Below are 21,250 nucleotides of genomic sequence, written 5' to 3'. Positions count from 1 at the left end.
ACGCCTAAGAATGTGTTTCGCTCTGCAGAGTCGGCTTTGTTCGACCTCCGGATGTCTCGAGGAAGCCGGAGCGTTCTCGATCCTCACGAGAGATTTAAATCCCCATTTCTTTTTTAAAGGGCCGTGGGTTAAATAAGGGAACCACAAGAGAAACTGAAGCTACCGGTTCGAGGCCGAGAGCACGAGGGTGGACAGATCATCCAGCTGGTGAAGTGATTTCTCAAACCCCTGTCCGTCCCATTTTTTCCCGCCTAAATTATTATGTTCTGAAATCCACCGAGCTGCAGGTGAACGTTTGGCCCACTGGGAGCCGGGTCAAGAGCCTTGACGCGTGAAGGAGACGGGTGACGGGTGATGTGATGGCGAGGCGAAGATGGCCGACACAGACTCGTATCAAAGTTCAAATACTACAGCAGAAAAAAAACATAACAATAATAATAGCAATAATCATCTGCAGGTGGTTTATCCAGTCCTTCTCAATCAAACAATTCAATATCATTACAATTATTATTATTATTGGTATTATCATAATATGGGTGGGCTAGTTATTTTCATTTTTTTGTTTGTTTATTTCTTTTTATCTTCATCCCCATTGAGTTAGGTACTTAATTTTTTTCATTTTCCCGAACAAGAAGCTGTCCATTAATCTTGAACTGCTACGGTTTGATCCTTGCTTGGCGCCTCAGTGGCGTTGGCCTCCTTGGCGGGAGGCTCGGCGGCTGGTGTTGAACTAGGGGCGGCGGCAGCCTCCTTTGCCGGTGCGGGAGTCGCCGCCGCTGCCGGCGCCAGTGCCACCGCCTCCGTGGGCTTGGGTTCAGCGGAGGCGGCGGGGGCCTCGGCTTTGGCTGCTGGTGCCGCGGGGGCCTCAGTCTTTTTGGCGTCGGCCTCATCTTTGCTCTCGGCCACCGGGGCGGGCGCCGCGGCCTTCACCTCGGGCTCCTTGGCGGCTGGGGGCGATTCTTTGGCCGGAGCGGCAGGGGCCGCCGCCGCCGGTTTCTCCTCGGCCTTGGCGGGCTCGGCGCTCTTGGGCGCCTCTGTTTTCGGCTCTGCATTGGCGGCGGGTTTCTCGGGCTCCTTCGCGGCGGGAGCGGCGTTCTTTTCCTCCTCCTTTGGCGCTGCAGCGTCTGCTGCCGCCACCGGCTCCTTGGCCGCCGTGTCGTTTGCTACGTCCTTAGCGTCGGCGGTGTCCGGGGCTTCGTCCTTGTTGTCCTTCGGCGCCTCGCTCTCCTCCGCAGAGGCCCCCTCGGCTTTGGCATCCTTGTCTTTGGCCTTGTCGTCGTTCACGTTGTATCCCTTCTTCTTTTTGCTGAGCTTGCCTCCCATTTTGGATCTCTGGCCTCTGAAAGACAAAAGGGAAAGATACATTACTTTTAGTGCTATAGAAACAGAAGCTTTCACTTAGAAGAAGTACAATAAGAAGAAAGTAAACAACGGACCAAATGGAAGCAACAACTGCAAAAACTAAGCCTTGAAAAAGGACTTCATTACTGCATTTTCATGTGATTAAGAGCTGACAGTTATTGCAGATAGCACTAAAGGGAGGCAGGCTCAACACACACGCACACACGCACACACACAGACACACACTTGCAGATTCCTGGCCCACTCCTGCAGTTGAAGCATTTCTTCATGGTTTCTCCATCTGTCTCCTCGGTGGGGGACAGGACTCCAGCACATTAAATCAGGTTATTAGGAGCAGAGACCTGTTTGCTGTTTGAAACATGAAGTCTGTATGTTGATGCGTAAAAATGCCACAAAAAACAGACTTGGCAGTTTATTCTACTCATTAGGAAAAGCCTGTTTAGTTAATGCAGGATTTAAAACTGCTGCAAAACAGCCTGAAATCTAAAGATCTGTTTCCCAACCATGACAGTATTTTGACAAAGAAATACTTTATGTTTATTTACTGTCATTGAAAAGAAGAAACAATCTTAAATTCATGTTGAGAAAGAACTCACGTACCATCCTCAGATTGGATACCAAAAAGAAATCTCTGATGGTGTACGAATCTCTATTAGGAAAAACTACTCATTCCTAATATATATATTCCTTATGTAAAGTTTGAACTGTCTTCATTTGGAACCACATTTAAAATCCTTACTAAACATATAGTGGTTACTTCAAATTATAGTTATTCTAAATTGTTTCATGTATTTGTCTCGTTCCATTGTACTTGTTTTATGCACTTGCCATCTTTATTTGGCTGAAAAGTATAAACAAATGTAAAAATCATTTTTTTCTTCTTCTATTGTCCATACAATTAGTTATGGAGTATAAGCATTAACATAACTTGAATAGGTCTGGTATCTAGTCTCAGGTGAAACAAACATGATAATTCCACTGGTATGCATGGGCACTTTGCAATTTGGAAAACAATTACAAATATTACGAATTGGCCAATTTGCCATTAATGGAAATGTAATCTTTTCAAAAGTGGTGATTTTAAAAAACTTCAAGATTTATCCTCATTAAATGTGGTGGAAATCAACATATTATTTGTCAATCTGAATTTTAAATGATCTCTTTCCGCTGAGATTCTGCTGCTGGCTACTCACAGAACGGTGAATCCACTCAAAATGCTAATAACCTCGTCGCCGCTGACTGAATTACTCCACTATTCAAAAGCTCCCTCGATCGTCCCGCCGGTCGCTCGCTCGCTCGCTCGCTACCGTTCCTGCCTCAGCTTCACACGGGGCCACAATGAGGCCTCTCTGCTGCATCGCAGCATCTGACTCCTGGCTTTACGCTGCCGGCACAATGACTCACAATCATCTGAGAAGGACAATGGCTTCCTTTCAGCCGACCGGCACGCTTTCACGCCGCCGGGCGTGCGGCTCTAGTGTTTGAAGAGCCGGGGCAGGGCCGACACAACCTGGGGGAAAGGCTCGGGGCCACACAAAAGACTTCACTTGACCTGCAGGCTGCAGTCAGGGAAGCACAAAGGGGAAGTCTCTGCGAACTGCCAGCTTCACTTCATGAGGACAATGGCATTGCAGTGCCCAGGGCTAAGACACGTTTATCTACCCGGAGTGGAAGAAGATGAAGTGAAAAAGGTCTTTAAAAGGTCTGAAAATGAGGTAACAGTAACAGTAGAATATGTAAAATTCCTGGATGTGAAAAAAATACAACCACGAGGAAATTAGTAAATGTCCCGTAACACCCAAAGACATTGTTCCTATCGCTCTATCCTTAGATTAATGAAGTTAAATGGATGTATTGACCTTTCAAGCGTACCCATTAGGATTTGGAATCGAGCGTCTCAATCCTTTTAGACACACTCTCATTGTGACTGCAGCAAAGAGATAATCTGCTAACCGTGTAAATCCCTGATCGCAATCACCGTGAAATCAGTCCTCGTTCCCTGATGAGGTTCTTCTGCTAGTTGGAAATCGCTTATTTTGTTAAAACTATTTGTAAAATATAAATCAACCATTTCTCATGTGTGTCAGTTCATTCAAACACCTTCAGACTTCTTCTCAGGGTTCAATTTGAGGTTGTTTCGTCAGATAACATCGGTTTATTTTAACCATGAACAATCTTAACCGACTAGTTGGTTCCCTAAACTAACGAGGACTTGGTTTAACCTGTTCTGTGATCGTGTGGGAGTCAACCCGATGTTCCTTCAGCCCAAGCTCCTCAAGCACATTTGTTTATTTCCCATGCAAATGAGGTCCAATGTTCCCTCTGCCCCATGTTAAACATATAGGGAGCACAAGGCTGAGGGAACATAGAACTGAGAGAACATAGGACTGAGGGAACATAAGGTTGAGGGAACATAGGGCTGAGGGAACATAGAACTGAGGGAACATAGGACTGAGAGAACATAGAACTGAGGGAACATAAGGTTGAGGGAACATAGAACTGAGGGAACATAGGACTGAGGGAACATAGAACTGAGGGAACATAGGACTGAGAGAACATAGAACTGAGAGAACATAGAACTGAGGGAACATAAGGTTGAGGGAACATAGAACTGAGGGAACATAGGACTGAGAGAACATAGAACTGAGGGAACATAAGGTTGAGGGAACATAGAACTGAGGGAACATAGGACTGAGGGAACATAGGACTGAGAGAACATAGAACTGAGGGAACATAAGTTTGAGGGAACATAGAACTGAGGGAACATAGGACTGAGGGAACATAGAACTTAGGGAACATAGGACTGAGAGAACATAGGACTGAGAGAACATAGAACTGAGGGAACATAAGGTTGAGGGAACATAGAACTGAGGGAACATAGGACTGAGGGAACATAGGACTGAGAGAACATAGAACTGAGGGAACATAAGGTTGAGGGAACATAGGACTGAGGGAACATAGAACTTAGGGAACATAGGACTGAGAGAACATAGAACTGAGGGAACATAAGGTTGAGGGAACATAGAACTGAGGGAACATAGGACTGAGGGAACATAGCGCTGAGGGAACATAGACATGCTTCCACTTAAGAAGGGAGGACTTGTTGCAATTGAATGAGCTTCATGATCATTTGATGTTGAGACTCCCTCAACGATCTGCGCTCGCCTTTAAAGACTTCAGTGAAATCTTTCTACGCATTTATTGTTCCTGAGGTGCACATGCACAAGATTAACACCAGCGTCACTTTTTTTTTGCCCAGCGCTTCGGATCCCTCCACCCTCACGCTGCTGCGTTAACATAACTCGTGATTGATCATCCAACAGCGACGCTCGGTGAGGAAGTATTTATACCGCGTTATTAATCTGCGATCTGGCGAGGCGAACAGGGGGGAAAGCGGTATTGGGTGAGCCAAACCCCCCGAAGGAACAGATGGATGAGTTCTTGTGGGATTGTTTTCTCGAAGTCTCACTTCCTCCGGCGCATCATCAGTCCCACTCGCCCACTCGCCGACGCCACCGCTCGGATCGGCTCTCTTTTAACCGCCTCGCCATCTCTTCTCTCTGCAGTAGTTCCTCCATCGTCACTCCTCTCCTCTCTGTGTCTTTGCTCTTGTCTGCTTCACCTGCAGTGTTGTCTATCCTGAGGGTGTAGTTTTAAATCCTTTGGATTCCTTCTCCTCCCTCCTCTGCAGCCAATCTGTGTTGTATTTTCTTTGGCGCATCTAAATGAGACTCTCTCTTTCCCTCCTATCTATGCTCTCCGAAAGGGTTCTCTCCTTTTGAACCCCGCAGCCCCCTTCATCGAACCTCTTCATCGATCTCCCAAGCCCAACCAGTCCAAAAGGGCCTATGGTGTCATAGAAAACGGCACATCCTGGCCTTACCAGTCAATATAAGTCAATGTTTTATGTTTATGACACTATTCCACAATAAATATGAACAAACACCATAAGTATGATTCAAAGAGACTCGAGAGTGACTTGGGAAAGAACTTATTATCTATGTTCACAAGGGTTTTCTGTATATTATAGTTTTTTCAATTATTCAAATAGACCTTGTGGTTTAGGAGATATTCAGTACTTAGTTGAATGCAAACCATTCACAACTTTCACCATTAAATTGTCTGGGCCTAAAGAGGTTTTAAAGGTGCTCAACACGAGTCATAGCCTACCCAATGGCTCCACACGGCTCTCAACATGGTGATGGCCGAGCCGGCGGCTTGCAGCTAACAGTGCAAACAGCTGCAGCGGTGCTGACAGAGGCAACAGTGTTACCCTGAGGTCGAACCAGGAGGCGGGCGCTACGCTACGCTTCCACGCCGATGCCATCGGGTCGGGACGGGTCGGCTGTGATGTCGCCATGTGAGCGGCAACCATCAGTAGAACATGCACGAAAGAGAACGGGCTACGACAACAAAGTCAGGAGAAGCTTTAACCCTATGACCTCGGGGACCCCGGTTTCGCGGTGTGACACCCTATAATAGATAATACATCGCAGAAATATTATTTTACGTCTGGCAGAAAGCAGAGATTTCCTGCTTCCGTGGCTGCCCAGACCAAGCACAGCAGCATGTTAAACCCATAAGGCAAGCAAAAGGGCAGCAGTGTGTCATATGACGCTTTGCCCAAAAAGTTTTGTCCGACGAAATACGACTCCCACGACCAAGAGGAATATGCAGACAGAAGGGATCCATTTGAAGATGGGTAAGTGTATTTAGATACTACACTTTCTGTTGCAATAGCATATTTACGCTAGCAGAGTGAGCACATTTAGCTGGTCCCTTGCTGCTCCAGTCTGGCGTAAGGCAGGTACACGTAGTCTGTTTACGTTAGCCGCTAGCACAGTTAGCTCAGGTTCTGATCATAGTCCCTGCTGGATCTCTGTTACTGTTTTGGTGTGCAATCGTAACTTTATTTCAGTGAACTTAGTAGTGACCAGTAGTCATTTATTTTATTTTTCTGTTTTCTATTTCTGAACATGTATATTGTGTAAATATATATTTTTAATTTATAACACATATTTTTATTTGAAAATAAAATGTGTGGTGATCATTTTTCATTTGCACACACCCCATGAAGCTTTATCTGCAGTATGAAGTCATTTCTCAGTCCCATTTTTATCATTTTGGTGAAAGGTGTGACCACATTTCTGCTCAAAAAACGCTAAAACTAAATTTAGTTTTAGGCATTTATTTACATGTATCTACCATTTTATTCATGTATTTCACTGCTTTTGTGAACCTAAAACCTTTGGTAAACCAATTTCCATCACCAAAACTGAGTTACCACCTGAGTAAAGTTAGGTTTTCACAAGCAATATGAATAATTTCCAAAAATCGAGATTCAATTTTTCAGCTTTAGAGTCATATTGTAACGTTTTTCTCTTTACACTTTTGCCTTATGGTGCCTCATTATATAGATAGCTGAGATTGTTCTGCAATTTATGATGTAACACATGGGTATGTATCTTATATGCAAGTGGCTTAAAAAGGTGAATTTAAGAAATGATGTCAAATCGAGAAAATTTACTGAAAATGACCTCAGTGTTCCAAGGGTTAAGCTCTTGACAACCCCACAGTACTCGACCTGCTCAGCAGCAAACAGCAGAAAGAAAGAAGATAGCGATCAAGCCGGGGAGTATTACGCTGCTAAAGACACAACAAATGGCCTTTCTTAACTCTTTGTCCCGACTTAAAAGGCCTTTTGTAAAGAGTAGCCAGATATCGTCTTGTCTCTGTCAGTGACTGATCTCTGCTTTCTGTCTGTACGCTGTGTGCGGGTTGGATTGTAATCCCTTCCTCCTGTTTCTCTGGTTCCGGCAGATGGCGGTCTCCAGGAGGTCCAGGAGGTCCGAGTAAATCCCTGGCCCCTTTGGAGCAGTGGTGAGCCCGGCCTGGCAGGTTCTGTGTTCCTGCGATCCAAGATGACACGTAAAGGTTAAAGCTGTCATCGCCTGACTCCGTGTCCTGCTGGGACTCTCCAGGCCTTCCATTTCCAGTTCCATTGGACAATCGACTCGACAGCAAGAAAGCAGGAGGAGCTGCAGGAGCACTAACCACAGACGGACCAAGATCTTTTGTAGATCGTATCATGGAAAGCTCTTTTACCCTCCACGCAAACAAAGTAGTTTACTGGAAATGCCTTTAGAGCGAGAATGCCCACTGGCCGCAAAGACGTAACAAAACCAGCGATACCATAATTACCATAAGCCAGGTGCACTTGGCCTACCGGGATGCAGATGAGCAAAATCAGCCGCTGCTCGCTGCTCGATCGAGGTTTGGACCTGAACTTAGAACCGAGTTTTCAGGAACCTCAATTGGTTGCATTGAGCCTTTTGGTTTGCTTAGAAATGAACTGAATGAATGGGGAAGTGCAAGACCTATAAAAATAACGCTGGCTGGAATGACAATGAATCAAGAATGCGTCACTTGACATCAGCAGCATGGTTTCTCTGTTCCCAACAGTGGAGGTTTGGGGTAAAATGTGATTATTTTTTTCCCGTGGGACACTGGCAGAGGCGTCCCATTTTGAATCCAGCCTGAAGCTACGACGCACATTCACCTCCCGTGTCACACTGACCTCCATTTTAAAACAGCCTCTGAACTGATCTGCAGCTCGTGCAGCCGTCAGATTAGCAGCACGACTCCAGAGCTTCACATAGATGAGTTACTTTCAAGTTTTCGAGCATGCATACCTGCAGAAAATGCACTGTTGCATAAATATCTGTGGATGTGCATGTTTTAATATATTACATCTGCACTAATACCTGAACAGATAAAACAAGCCCTCATCTAATTTGTTTTTCAGCCAACGCTGCGATTACCAGTCATGCTCTGATGTCATTACTCTGCACATCCTTGTCACAGCGAAACTGATTTATTATCACTAATGAGCTATTAAGTGATCTGATTACGCATTATGGGATAACAACTGGAAAATAATAATAATAATTACAGCAAGAGTTAGGTGCAATGCCCTTCCTTGATTTGAAATCTGTATTGAACTGGATTCAGGATGTGGTTAGCTTAGCTTAGTATAAAGACACTGTATATATATATATATATATACACATATATATATATATATATATATGTATATATATGTGACGCTTCTGCAGCATTAATGCAACGCTGTCGTTTAGAGCAGGAACACTGAACACTTCCTCCAGCTGCCGTCCAGCTGGCTGATTTAAGATGAGTCTGTTTCACCAAAGTGCAGTAGGCTGAGCGGACGGGCTGGAAAACTGGAGCAGAAAATTTGACACACACATACACACACACACATTAAAAAACTCCACTGAGTTGGAAAGAAGCAGTGAGGAGTAGAGGATGCTGGGTGTTCAGAGCTCACAGTCAGTGAAGGCCGAATTTAAACACACACACTCGCAGAAACGACAGATTTGAGTCCATGACAATGTTTTCAGGAGGCGAAATTCTCACAAACGCAAAGGTCTGATTTCCCCGCAGCGGTGTGCTGTTTTAAAACTCTCCGAGCCAGAGACGATGCAAAAGCGTTCTCTCCACACATTCTGCTCTTTAGTTCCAGCCGGAGAACTTCGTGGAGTTGGGGATGCGGCAGCGGCACAAAGTGCACCGTTGGTGGAGTCGGTACGCGGTCCCCAGGGTCCGGGCTCACAGCGGGGCCGCCGGCTGAGGCTATTTCTGTCCAACAGTAAACACTTTCAGTCCACAGGAATGGATGGAAAGTAATCTTTTCTTTTAACTCCACTGTTAGAATGGGGATTAATGCATTTTCTCTTGTTAAAATAAAAAATCTCATTATAATAAACCGGAGAATCAAGATGTTTAAAGCTGCTTCATAAAGATTTGTGTCTCAAATGTATCACTATCGTGAAGCCCTTTATTTCTGTTGCAATTCTACCTTTCCACCGGTTTTAAGGACCAAAATAATGATATTAACTTATTATTAACTAACTTAACCTTTTGAAAACCCATATATATATATTCAAATGTGTAAATATCAGGCTATATCTTACTGGTTATGAGTAAATGAAGAAGTGAATTATACAGTTTTTATAGCAATATCTGCCATATGGGCTTCACAGTTTTCAACGGGTTTTAAAGCAAATAAAGTGATATTGAGTTAAAGCTGTTGGGGGATTGCCTCCAGGCGGCTCTCAGCATGCCGATGGCTAGAAGCTAACGGCGCTAACAGTGCAAAAAACCTGTCTCCACCATTAACAAGAACCCTAATTGACTTTCAATGTGCATTATTTTCAACCTGAGCGACACAATACAAAAACCACACAATCCGAGTACACAAAAACCAATAGGTGGCATTTTGTGAGCATTTCACAAACTATGTGACACTGTGGCTGCGTGAACAGCTGTTCCCGCAATATGAGAGCAGCAAGCTAATCCGCGGCACACGCTAACATGGGCTACACAAACAAAGCGCTGAGAAACTCGGATTACAAAACACACAAAGAGTGAGAGAGACTTCATTCTCTGCTCAGGTAGATGTGACTCCACTTTATATTTATAGCAAATAGTGGTTTGCTATAAATATTAATGCTGAGTAAGCTGAGTGCTCACCTGCGGGTGTGTTTAAAACAAATACAAATAAAGCGGATTAGCTAGCTTGTTTTGGGGGTTTGTCCCGAAGCAGGAAGTGATCCAAACTAAGTCACGGCTTTGTTCTGGGGAGCAGTCTAATTACCCAGAGTGCACACGGACTGCCCACAGCTTATTCTGGCCTGAGGCTGAACACACACACACACACACACACACACACACACACACACACACACACACACACACCCATGTGCATTCAAGCTAATGCTAAACACACATTCAGAGGCATAAATAAACACACACACACACACACACACACACACACACACACACACACACACACACACACACACATATTCATTGGTGTTTAGAGGATCAATCCTCAAATTGACAGAGCTTGGGAAAACTCCCAGGCTGGAAATGGTGATTGATGGCGCCCGACAGAGCTGCTGCCCACGAGTCAGCGGACGACACTCGGCGGAGAGGAAAGCCAGCAAGGCGCTTCGAGACGCTTCTCTCTGAGACGTTTATCACCGAACACAAAACATCTCACGCAACGCTTCACCGTCTGCGAAAGGAAACCCAACGGCAGACGAAACAAAAACAAAAAGCGAGGAGTGAAAACGGATTACGTCCACCTCTGTGGGTTCGGTGGCATTTCGCTCTGCAAAGAATCCTCAGTCGGTCACGTGACCTCCATGAGGTCTGCAGAGGAGGACGAGGCTTGTATGGATGGGAAGTCTCTCGCTGAGAGAGAAAAGTTAATTCTTGACCTTTTGAAACAGCAGTTTGAGCAGTTATATTTCTGTCAAACTACATTTGGAGTTGCACGATGGTGCGGTGGCCTCACAGCAAGGGGGACCGGGTTCGATTCCCGGTCTCGGCGGTCCTTCTGTGTGGAGTTTGCACATTCTCCCCGTCTTAGATTAACCGGCCTCGATCCTCTTGGAGAACGTGGAGCAGAGAGTTTGCCGCCTGACACATCCAGGTCACGCTTTGAGGCGCCGTTTACTGATCGAACAGGTGCCGTCAAGGCTTCGGCAGAATACCCACAATCTACTGCTCTGCAGTCGACAGCAGCTGATGTAACTGGGCCACGTTATTCACAGGCCGTGTGTCTACTAGGATGGCTGGTTTATTCTTCTTCTATCGTTCTTATTAAAGGTTTTTCAGAGGGTTGTTTAAAATGATGAGAGGATTTTTCCCGAGCGACAACAAATAAATTATGTTTCTATAACGTAAAGAAAATGCCATTTGAAACCTTGTCCGTGTTTTTGGACTCGTTCCTAAACGAAGTGTTAAACTTTGCTTGCTGGAAACAGTGTGTGAGTTGCTCACGATGACTCAGCAGAAAAAGTATAATTTATCCTCCCCTGAGAAAGACTCATTGGACACATTAATGGAGAAATATGGAAAAAATAATAGAAGATTAAACAACGGACAACAGCACAGCAATGAAAACATAGACTTGTTAGTGTATGTATATATATATATATATATATATATATATATATATATATATATATATATATATATATATATATATATATATATATATATACGTGTGTGTGTTTTTACCAATCCATATTCAGCCTGATGAAAATTAAGAACAGGGCTCATTCAAACCTTTGTGATTTAAAGTCAAGAGTTCAGGTGTGTGTGTGTGTGTGTGTGTGTGTGTGTGTGTGTGTGTGTGTGTGTGTGTGTGTGTGTGTGTGTGTGTGTGTTCCTCACACCTGACCAGCTTGAGTAGAGCATGTATGAAAGTAAGCAGCACGGCTGGTTTTAAATCCAGATCTTATCTTTAAAGCACATAACAAGAAGGAAGTGGAAGCGTTATTGGTTCAAGTTATTTTCCTTCTCGGCCGACCAGAGTCAACAAACTGTCTACAATCTTCATTCTTTATTTCAGCTAAAACTTAAACATTGGAGCACATTACAAATGACTCAGGGCATCGATTACCTGAATGGTTGACTAGTGAGAGACTAAAGCGACTGGGAACCAGAGTGTCTATATTTTCCATTTAGCCTCAGTTATACTACATGTATTAATAAAAACATGGGGGAAATAGATTTCCATTTGGTTTACAAGACCGTGTAGAACGTCAATATATGACCGGAACCGGTGAAGTTGATGAAGAACAAACACGGACTCACTGTGCTGCAGGTGCACGGGGACGGATTATTAAAAACCCATTGAATCAGCATAAAGCAACTTCCTGTCCTGATTCAGAGCACCAAGTCTGCTCTCGGATCTCCATTTAGTAACAATATCTCAACAAGACATCCAGTACTCTGGCTTTCAGGGTCACAACAACTTTACGCTGTACGTCTTTTACACAATAAGAGTGAAACTAACTTAAAGTCCAATAAAAACCCTGTCTTTTAGCATCGCTCTCACTCAGATCTGCATCGTGCTCAATGTTTTTTTGTCATAAGTTTGATACATTTGTCGAACAATCTTCGCGGCACGCTGCAGCTCGGTTAGCGGTTAACGTAAACACCGCCATGTTGAGCTGGAACAACACCTCCTGCATCGACCCGCGCAGAACAATGAAGAGATGAGACGAGACTGGAGCTCTTTAGAGAATAATTAACTTCAAAAGGTAAAATCCATTGAAGCACAGGTCGTGAGGCTTCCTCTTTATCTGACACACATATCCATAAATCATCCTTCATATTTGGTCACTGAAGAAGAGCATTTTTCTGCATTGTTTGGTTTTGAGGAACTCAAGTGCTTTGTTCCCCATTTCCCTGTGATGCAACTTTTTTTACAGCTGCATGAGTACGCTCACAGTGTTTGAGTTCAAACATTAACACAAATGTACCTAAAACTAACAAAGTAGGTTTGGTAAGATATGATATGAACCGTGGTATGAGAACAACGTTATGTGTGCATATACTACACAAAAAAACAAGCAGCAATACACGACGTGATGAGATCACGTTGAATGAAAGCATGCAAGCGGCAGAAAAAGCGCACAATTATTGTGCCTAGAATTGTGTGTTTAACGTAGTGAACGTCCACCACAGCTGGAGCTCAATGCAAAACCGTTTACTCACAATATTTGCTTCAAAAAGAATCTGACACTGGCAGTAATTTCTACAAAAGTGATTCAATGTCAGAAGGTAGTATAGTTATGGTTGTGGCAGGAAAATAGAAGCTAAATAATATAATTGTGTTGCAGCAATGAACCAATCACAACCCAGCCTTAAAGTGCAGCCAACTTTACGGCCGTCCACTCAGTCGATGGAGTTGATTTCATTTAATCAATAAAGCGCCGCCGTTTGGCCGGCAGCCATGTTCCTGTGTGGCCGAATAGAAAAGCTGCTTGTCAGCCGGCCAACACCGTGAACATAATAAATACAATCCATGCAGAAGGAGAATGATTGACTGTCAGTCGTGGTTCTGAAAGGTTCTCAGGCCTGAACATTGTGCCGCTTGGGGGAGTTCTGCAAGAGTGACGTGGAGAGCAAGAGGGAATACAGTGAGCTCACCTCCCTAAATATTTGAACAGCAAGGGTTCAGATGATCCAGAAGGATCGTCCATCCAACTGACGGACAGTCTGATCGATGCAAACAAAAGCAGAACGGAGTTCAACTTCAGACTTCTCAAAAACAGAAATGGAAAATAAAACTTCTTCACTCTCAGGAATAAAGATGCTCACCAGAACCGAGAATTATCGTAGGAAACCCTTTGTGGTTCCCGGTATAACCTTTTGTTAAAGGTTTTACTTGGAATCCTTTCAAGTACTATTAACCCAACATAAGGGGTTATACCTAGAACCATCTGTGAAAAGTTCCACCCAGAAAAGAGGTTGCATCCAAAACCTTCTATAGGGTGCTAAAAATAACGTACCCAGGGGGTTCTACCAAAAAAAACCTTCAGATTCCAAGGGTTTCATCAAGAACCCACCGGGAGGTTCTATGAGAACTCTCTTATATCCCAAGGGTTTCATTGAGAATCCATACAGAGGGTTCTAGCGAGAACTTTTTATAGACCATGGGGGTTCTACCCAAGACCTTTTATATTTTTTCCTTTTTGGTAAAAATGCTTCCAGAAAAAGTTTCTTCACTTTCTGTGTCACCTTCAATGTCAGTCAATTCAGAAGCAGAGCGCTTGTGTTCCCACCCTGCTGTCGCTGCGGGAATACCCAGAATGCATTATACCATGAGGGTCCTCATATGTATAGAAGTACAAACGTGTGTGTGTGTGTGTGTGTGTGTGCTTACAGGCGTGTACCAAGGGTGTACGTGCTCACACACACACACACACACACAGCCATCAGTCAGCCTCAAGGTTGCTATAAAGAAAACAAGGAGGGGCCCTTCCTCACGAAGTGTAAACTAATCCAAACATTTTCATTCCAAGAGACAGCGCGGCCGCAGGCCTGAGTTCTCAACACAATGTTTTACAATATTATAGACGCACATCTCATTAATAAAAGGTGTTACTTCTTCTTTAACCGAATAGAAGTGATTTTAGAAGTCTCTTCCAGTGAGAAAAAGTGCAGGGTCCCAGAATACGATATTTCCTTGAAAATGACATTATTAAAAAATATATTTTTTAAATACATTTTAAAATGTTTCTCTTTGGAAGCAGAAAGACGGATGGCAGTACACGCCCGATACGTTTAACAGACTCCAACCAGACACGATGGCTTCATGAATTAACTGGGATTAAACCAGTGTTCACTGGGAGCCGCTCATTTGTTTATGAACCCCCCAAAAAATGTGTTCTTTCATCGACGTAAATATTGTCATTGTAGCGACAAACTGGTGGTTAACTGCAAAGTATGAATGACCTCATCATAAATGGAAAACATTTTAGTTTTTGATCAAAAGACGATAATAGAAAGAAGAAAGTGAAGAAGAAGAAGGTGAAGAAAAAGAAGATGAAGAAGAAGGTGAAGAAGAGGAAGAAGAAGAAGGTGGACAATGTGAAGAAGAAAGTGAAAAAGGTGAAGGAGAAGAAGAAAGTGAAGGAGAAGAAGAAAGTGAAGAAGAAGAAGAAGAAGAAGAAGAAGAAGAAGAAGAAGAAGAAGAAGAAGAAGAAGAAGAAGAAGAAGAAGAAGAAGAGGAAGAGATCGATCTGATCCACTGGACTCTGAACGTCCTGCAGGAGGCAGGGTTCAGGTCCTGATGCTGAACCTGCTAACGAGCCACCGATGAGTCAGCGCTTGTTTGTGAGGGAACATGCGCTGGAGAACATGCGCTGGAGAATACGCTCTCTCTGCGCCGCGGGGACGCATGGATGAGCCTGACGAGCCGAATAGTTTCAGTCCTTTATCATGGGAGCAGAACCGTGGCCTCGTCGTGACCCAGTGAGTAAACTTGCTCTGTGTTTTCGGGGAAGCTGAGCAGAGAAACTTCAGCTGAGACATCCAGCTCATGAGAGTCAAGGACTCTTCCTGGAGAAAGTTATTTTTCCCCTCCGTCATCAGCTAGGGCTTGGACCATATTTGGTGTTTGTTTGTTTTAACCGGCTGTGGTACCAGACAGACGGGTGGCGTTCACCGTGTCACCGGAGTTCAGGCGGTGACACGCTAGTTGTCAGCCCTGAAATAAGGTCACCCAGTAGCCGGTTGGATTGTTTCCTGTCTTCAGAACCTTCGTCTGTTCTCACGAAACATAGCATGAAGCGTAAATACAAAGAGGAAACCATCACTTCAGATGCAGTTAGGATTCAGATGAAGATAACAGACGCAGCATCCAGCATTACCACGACGATGCTGACTGTTACGTTGTTTTACGTATCGTTGTTTAACGTACCGGTGTTTTACGTACCGGTGTTTTACGTACCGTTGTTTTACGTGTTGTTGCGCTTCCTACATAAAAATTTGTTAAAATGACTGTTAATTAAGATGAATCTTCAATCTGTGTATTAATCCGCAGCTGAAAAAAATTCACTATTTCTTTGAGTTAGTTTGAGTTTTATCTAAATGGAAAATCAGAAAGAAAGGCAAAGAAGAATCTCTCAAACTGTAAATAGAATAAATGTGTGATGTGCCTCTTCATCAGCTCCACTTCCCATATAATATGAACGGGACTGAACTCGCGGTCTACTGACGCGCTCCTCATCTCCAATCGCCGTTTAAATGACGTGAAACAATCTCCACGATGTGTTTACATAACTTTCTCTCGCCGCAGCCCTCCTCAGTATTTGTGGATAACAGATTCTTTTGCGGCCTTTTTGAGGATCTGTATCTCCTCTGCTCGGCCTCTCTTTGTCTCTGAAGTGGTTTCAATGGGTGCTGCTTCCACGTCACCTCGTAAATGTCTCGGCAAATCTGCACCACCTTCTACATTTAAGGCTTTTTTAGCGGTTGCCCTTCGAAAATCCAGCAGCAGAAGAAGATAGTTTGGTCTATCGGCAGCATAACAGAAACCAGAAGCAGAGGTCAAAGTGGTGCTTTGGCAATAAAGCACTCACTGTATGTAATGTGACTGTGAAAGAAGAAAACCAGTCAGTTTGAAAGGGTTGAAAAGTTTTCCTCTTTCTACTGAACTAAATAACTAAAATGAAAATAAATGAAAAGGCTGTTGGTTGTTAGTTATCTTATTTACTTTGCACACACGTTTTCTCCACCATTACAAAAGGGTTCTCAGTGGCCAGACCTCGCTCAATCTGACAGACGTTCAATTTAAATTCTCATCAGGAGTTTTTCTAAAGATAAGAAGGAGCTGCAGGGAAATCTATATAAGACCTGCAGCTTTGGATGCAACCATGAAACTGAGTCTCACGGTAAGACGGGTAATGCTTCAATCAAACAAGCAGGAGAAGACATGTATATAAATATATATATATAAATATATATATATATATATATATATATATATGTCAAAAATGAGTCACTTTCCTCCCTCTCTGTTTGGTTTAAGTGATTTCCACCGTGTTCTCTGGACGTGACCCGCTGCATTTCCACAACTCTTGTGTTTCTTTCCTGTCCGGCTCGTCATGAACCTGATGAACCTCGATAGGACGACTTTGCTTTCCACAGCAGAAAGTCTAGAAACCGTTACATCCTCCGGATATATGAAACTGGCGAGCACTGGTTTGAGTCCGGATGAGTTTTTAAGATAAGAAAGCGATGAATAAACTTCCGATACCGTGTATGTTGTACTGTCGTTCTGAGTTGACTTGAAGTAGAAAAAATGGAAGAGAAATAGCAGCAAATTTCCCAGAGGACTCTCATCCTCCGGGAAATCACTGCGGGTCTCTGGGGACAGAAAGTGGAGCATGTGCATATGAGACAGGACATTTCCTCCTGAAACACATTCATTAGATTGAAACATTTCAAGTGAGAGCTCTCCACGAGGAAAAACAAATCCCTGGATTGCATTATAGATTCCTTTTATTCTCTGCGTTTTCTACTGGATCAAAACATGAATCATTACGTAAATCATTCTTAGTTTGTAATGTTTTTGAGATGTTCTTGAGATGATCAAAAATGGTTGTATATAAGTCTATGCGTAGGTACCACACAAAACATAATTTAGCTGTATCAGCATATTCACATTATTTTTTATTTACACACCTGTTTTTTTTTTTATTACAAACCTGGCGTAACTTATCTTGAATTAGAAATCACTGGCTGAATCTCCAAAGAAATGTCAGATTTCCAGGTAATTAATGTCTGGAGTTTGGATTTTTTTTTTTTACAAAGCACCGCAAATGGGTTTAATTACCTCCATGCAAAGAACGGCCGGCAAAAAGCTTTTCTGTTCAAACTGTTCAACAGCCAGAGGGAGAAAACACACACAGACACACATTAACACACAGACCAAGCAGACAAATAGATGTGACACCTCGGGCTGAGCACAGAGAGACAACGTTTGTTCTGGTCGGTCGCTCGGCCTGACCGAGTGACGGAGAGTCTGATATTAATTCTTCCGTTTCACGGCGTCCAGAGGCGACTCGACAGGAGAGGAACTGGTTGTGTGCGCAGATAGCAGCTTCCTCTACACACAGTGACTCGTCGTTATGGGGAAGACAGATCGATGCACGGACAGAGGAATTAAATGGTTGACACTATTATATAAGAGCGCCCTTCAGGTCAGGATTACACTCTATTAGAGGCTTTAACAGGTCGTTAACCACGATGGTGAAGTGTTCCCACGGAAGTACGGCCGAGTGCAACAGCTTGTCAACATGTTCAAGAACATCAACCACCAGATCTGTGTGCTATTAGTGAGACCATTAGAAGACATTAGCATCCAGACATGACGTTCCACCAGAGACGCGTTACGAGCTACAAGTCACGAGATGATCCAACACTGGCACGAGAGGCGCAGAGGTTTCACTTTTAAAATGGTAAATACAAACAGTCCAGCGGTGGTCGACGCGTTGAACAGCCGAAGACGCCGCCGGTGTTGTAGGTAAACGAGTGACCGTGTAAACTGGTGACTCTCAGCCCAATGCGTGCTTGGTTGCGCAGAATGTGCTGTTGAAAACACCAACAGATCATGAAAAAAACTTAAACTGATGTTAAGCATGAAGAATTAAGTCAACTGAGCTTCAGGTTCTCTGTTGACTTTAGGATCATGATCCTGCTACTTAAAGACTGCTACTTAAAGACTGCTACCTAAAGACTGCTACCTAAAGACTGCTACCTAAAGACTGCTACTGAAAGACTGCTACCTAAAGACTGCTACTTAAAGACTGCTACCTAAAGACTGCTACCTAAAGACTGCTACGTAAAGACTGCTACTTAAAGACTGCTACCTAAAGACTGCTAACTAAAGACTGCTACTTAAAGACTGCTACCTAAAGACTGCTACTTAAAGACTGCTACCTAAAGACTGCTACTTAAAGACTGCTACCTAAAGACTGCTACCTAAAGACTGCTACCTAAAGACTGCTACTTAAAGACTGCTACCTAAAGACTGCTACCTAAAGACTGCTACTTAAAGACTGCTACCTAAAGACTGCTACCTAAAGACTGCTACTTAAAGACTGCTACCTAAAGACTGCTACTTAAAGACTGCTACCTAAAGACTGCTAACTAAAGACTGCTACTTAAAGACTGCTACCTAAAGACTGCTACTTAAAGACTGCTACCTAAAGACTGCTACTTAAAGACTGCTACCTAAAGACTGCTAACTAAAGACTGCTACTTAAAGACTGCTACCTAAAGACTGCTACTTAAAGACTGCTACCTGAAGACTGCTACCTAAAGACTGCTACCTGAAGACTGCTACCTAAAGACTGCTGCTTAAAGACTGCTACCTAAAGACTGCTACCTAAAGACTGCTACTTAAAGCAAACAGACACATCCAGTAACATTAACGTTAAAAAAAATGTGTTTTGTGTGTCCACCTGATGACCGTCACTCTCCTTTTCGCTCCGGTTGGAGCTCCACCAACTCCAGAGACTCTTTCTTCACCAGCAAACTGCCATTTGTCTGCCGTTGCTTAATGTTGCGCTTTAAAAAATACATCATGAAAATGTTTGTTTTTCTGCAGAAAACCAATGAACTCCCAATCTGACCTCCCCGTGAACCCCATCGGCCTTCATCAATCAGCAATGCAGCCCCCACGCTGTAACTCACTCACGTATCAGTGGCCGTTGAACCAAAAGCTTGGATGCAGGCCGCGATAATTGAAACGCTGGCCGCTGCCGTTTCCTCCGAGCGCCGCTCTGGATGCTGCCAACCCCTCCCAACGTTCCCAGTCTGGCGACGTGCCCCTCCGTCTCCTAAATGGTGCGACGCCTTGCAGCCCTCTCAGTCTTTCAAAAGGCGCTCGGAATCCTCCCAATTAGGAGAGCTGCAAATCGTTGTAGCCAAAACACCCCCGTTGTGTTTTCATACCAGCGGATCTGCCAGAGCAATTTATTTATAAAAAACGATTTATTACTGTTGTCTCTCGGTTTGGAGGGGGAACCAAACACGAGCTGAAGTGCTGAAGCCGAAGGCTACCCCAGCGGATGCTGCTTCAGAGCGCCGCAAACAGTATGCATCAGTTGTGAGGAAGTAAAGGGCATCGTGTTGAGTATAGGATCTACTTTGTGTGGCATGTGAACTGCATGAGCAGCTCTGCCATGATGTATGCTATTAATTTAACAATTAGTCATTGTATTGCTCTGAAATGTGTCGAGTGTGAAAACGGCAAAGAAAGATGTACAGAATTCCGTACTTTGGGATGCAAATTGGTGGCTAGTGTGCAATGCAGCTTTTAAACGACTACATGTTCTGTCCCATTAAATATTCATCTCAACAGTCCTTGGCAGCTGGGTGAAGGACGGTATTACAAAAAGAAAAGGAAACGCATCTAATGAAAGGAAAAGGAAGGCGTAAGTCTTTATACATAAACATAAAAGTGACCGGTCTCATACAACATCTTCCAGATGTTTGGTCAAGGTCAGGTTGCATGAAGGAGTCAAAACAAGCCTCAGTTTACAAATGTTCATCATGCAGACCACAAAACACACAAAGCACCTGAGTCCTGAAGTCTTTGCACGATTATGATTCTTTTGGGACGCTACCTTTTTACATAATCTCATAAAAGGTGCATGATGATGGTTTCCATGAGTCTCTAGACGGTGAATCAGTTTTCAGTACTAACACGTCCACAGCGCCTGCGTCATACTTGAAGTAACGCGTTCTCACTTCCTGTCGGACGGAACACACCGTCTGCTGTTCAACAGGAAACAGTGTCCAGTATTGTGTCTCACAGAAGCATAGTTTGTGTCTCGGATCAGCTGTTGTGTGTGTTGTTTTGTTCGTGTTAAATGTTGTGGCATGATGCATCGTCTGGCCGCCGTATTGGAGGTCCTCGCTCTCGGTTATTAATGGCTGATTGTCTGCAAAGCCTGCTTTGATTAGTATCTTAACCATTTCACTCCTGGTGGATTGTGGGTTGTCAGTAGGGCTGCAACTAACGTTTATTTTAATAATCGATTAATCGGTTGATTCTTTTTTCGATTAATCGATGAATCGGATAAAAAAGCAAAAAAGCATTCATTTCCAAACCTTTGTTCAAAAACAGAACTGACAGTGCAAAACATGTTCAGAAAGCACAAACAGGTTGCTCCTTGAACATCCCTGAGCTGTTAATTAAAAAAAATAAATTAAAATGGACTAACACTAAAAACATACACATGAGTGACAGCGTGAACTGAACCAGACCGGGGGGTTACGGCATGTTTCACCACGTTACGGTTTTCTACAAGCAAGACTGAACTGTAAAGGAACTTTAACGACAATACACAACCCAAACACGTTAGCTAACGTGATAGCAAGCTGACTAGCTTCCATTAAAAACAAGTTTGAGGGAAATGAAGCCGCTGTAGACATCTTAACGTTGATTGGCCAAGACTCGACACGTCACATCCAAGATGTTCTACTTTTGCTA

General features: G+C 43.7%; 1 protein-coding gene across 1 annotated transcript in view; it reads right to left on the bottom strand.

Annotated features, from left to right (window-relative positions):
* Positions 1-208: 208 nt before the first annotated feature.
* basp1 (brain abundant, membrane attached signal protein 1) overlaps positions 209-21,250 on the bottom strand; it is a 34,970-nt gene continuing 13,928 nt past the window's right edge. Inside the window, exon 2 of the mRNA XM_079234510.1 lies at positions 209-1,339. Within this exon, the coding sequence (XP_079090636.1) occupies positions 643-1,323 (681 nt within the window). The 5' untranslated portion in view covers positions 1,324-1,339 and the 3' untranslated portion in view covers positions 209-642. The remainder of the gene's footprint in view (positions 1,340-21,250) is intronic.

The sequence above is a fragment of the Taurulus bubalis genome, assembly GCF_910589615.1.
Source record: "Taurulus bubalis genome assembly, chromosome: 1".
Classification (NCBI taxonomy): Eukaryota; Metazoa; Chordata; class Actinopteri; order Perciformes; family Cottidae; genus Taurulus; species Taurulus bubalis.
This window is presented reverse-complemented; position numbering and strand designations above follow the sequence as displayed.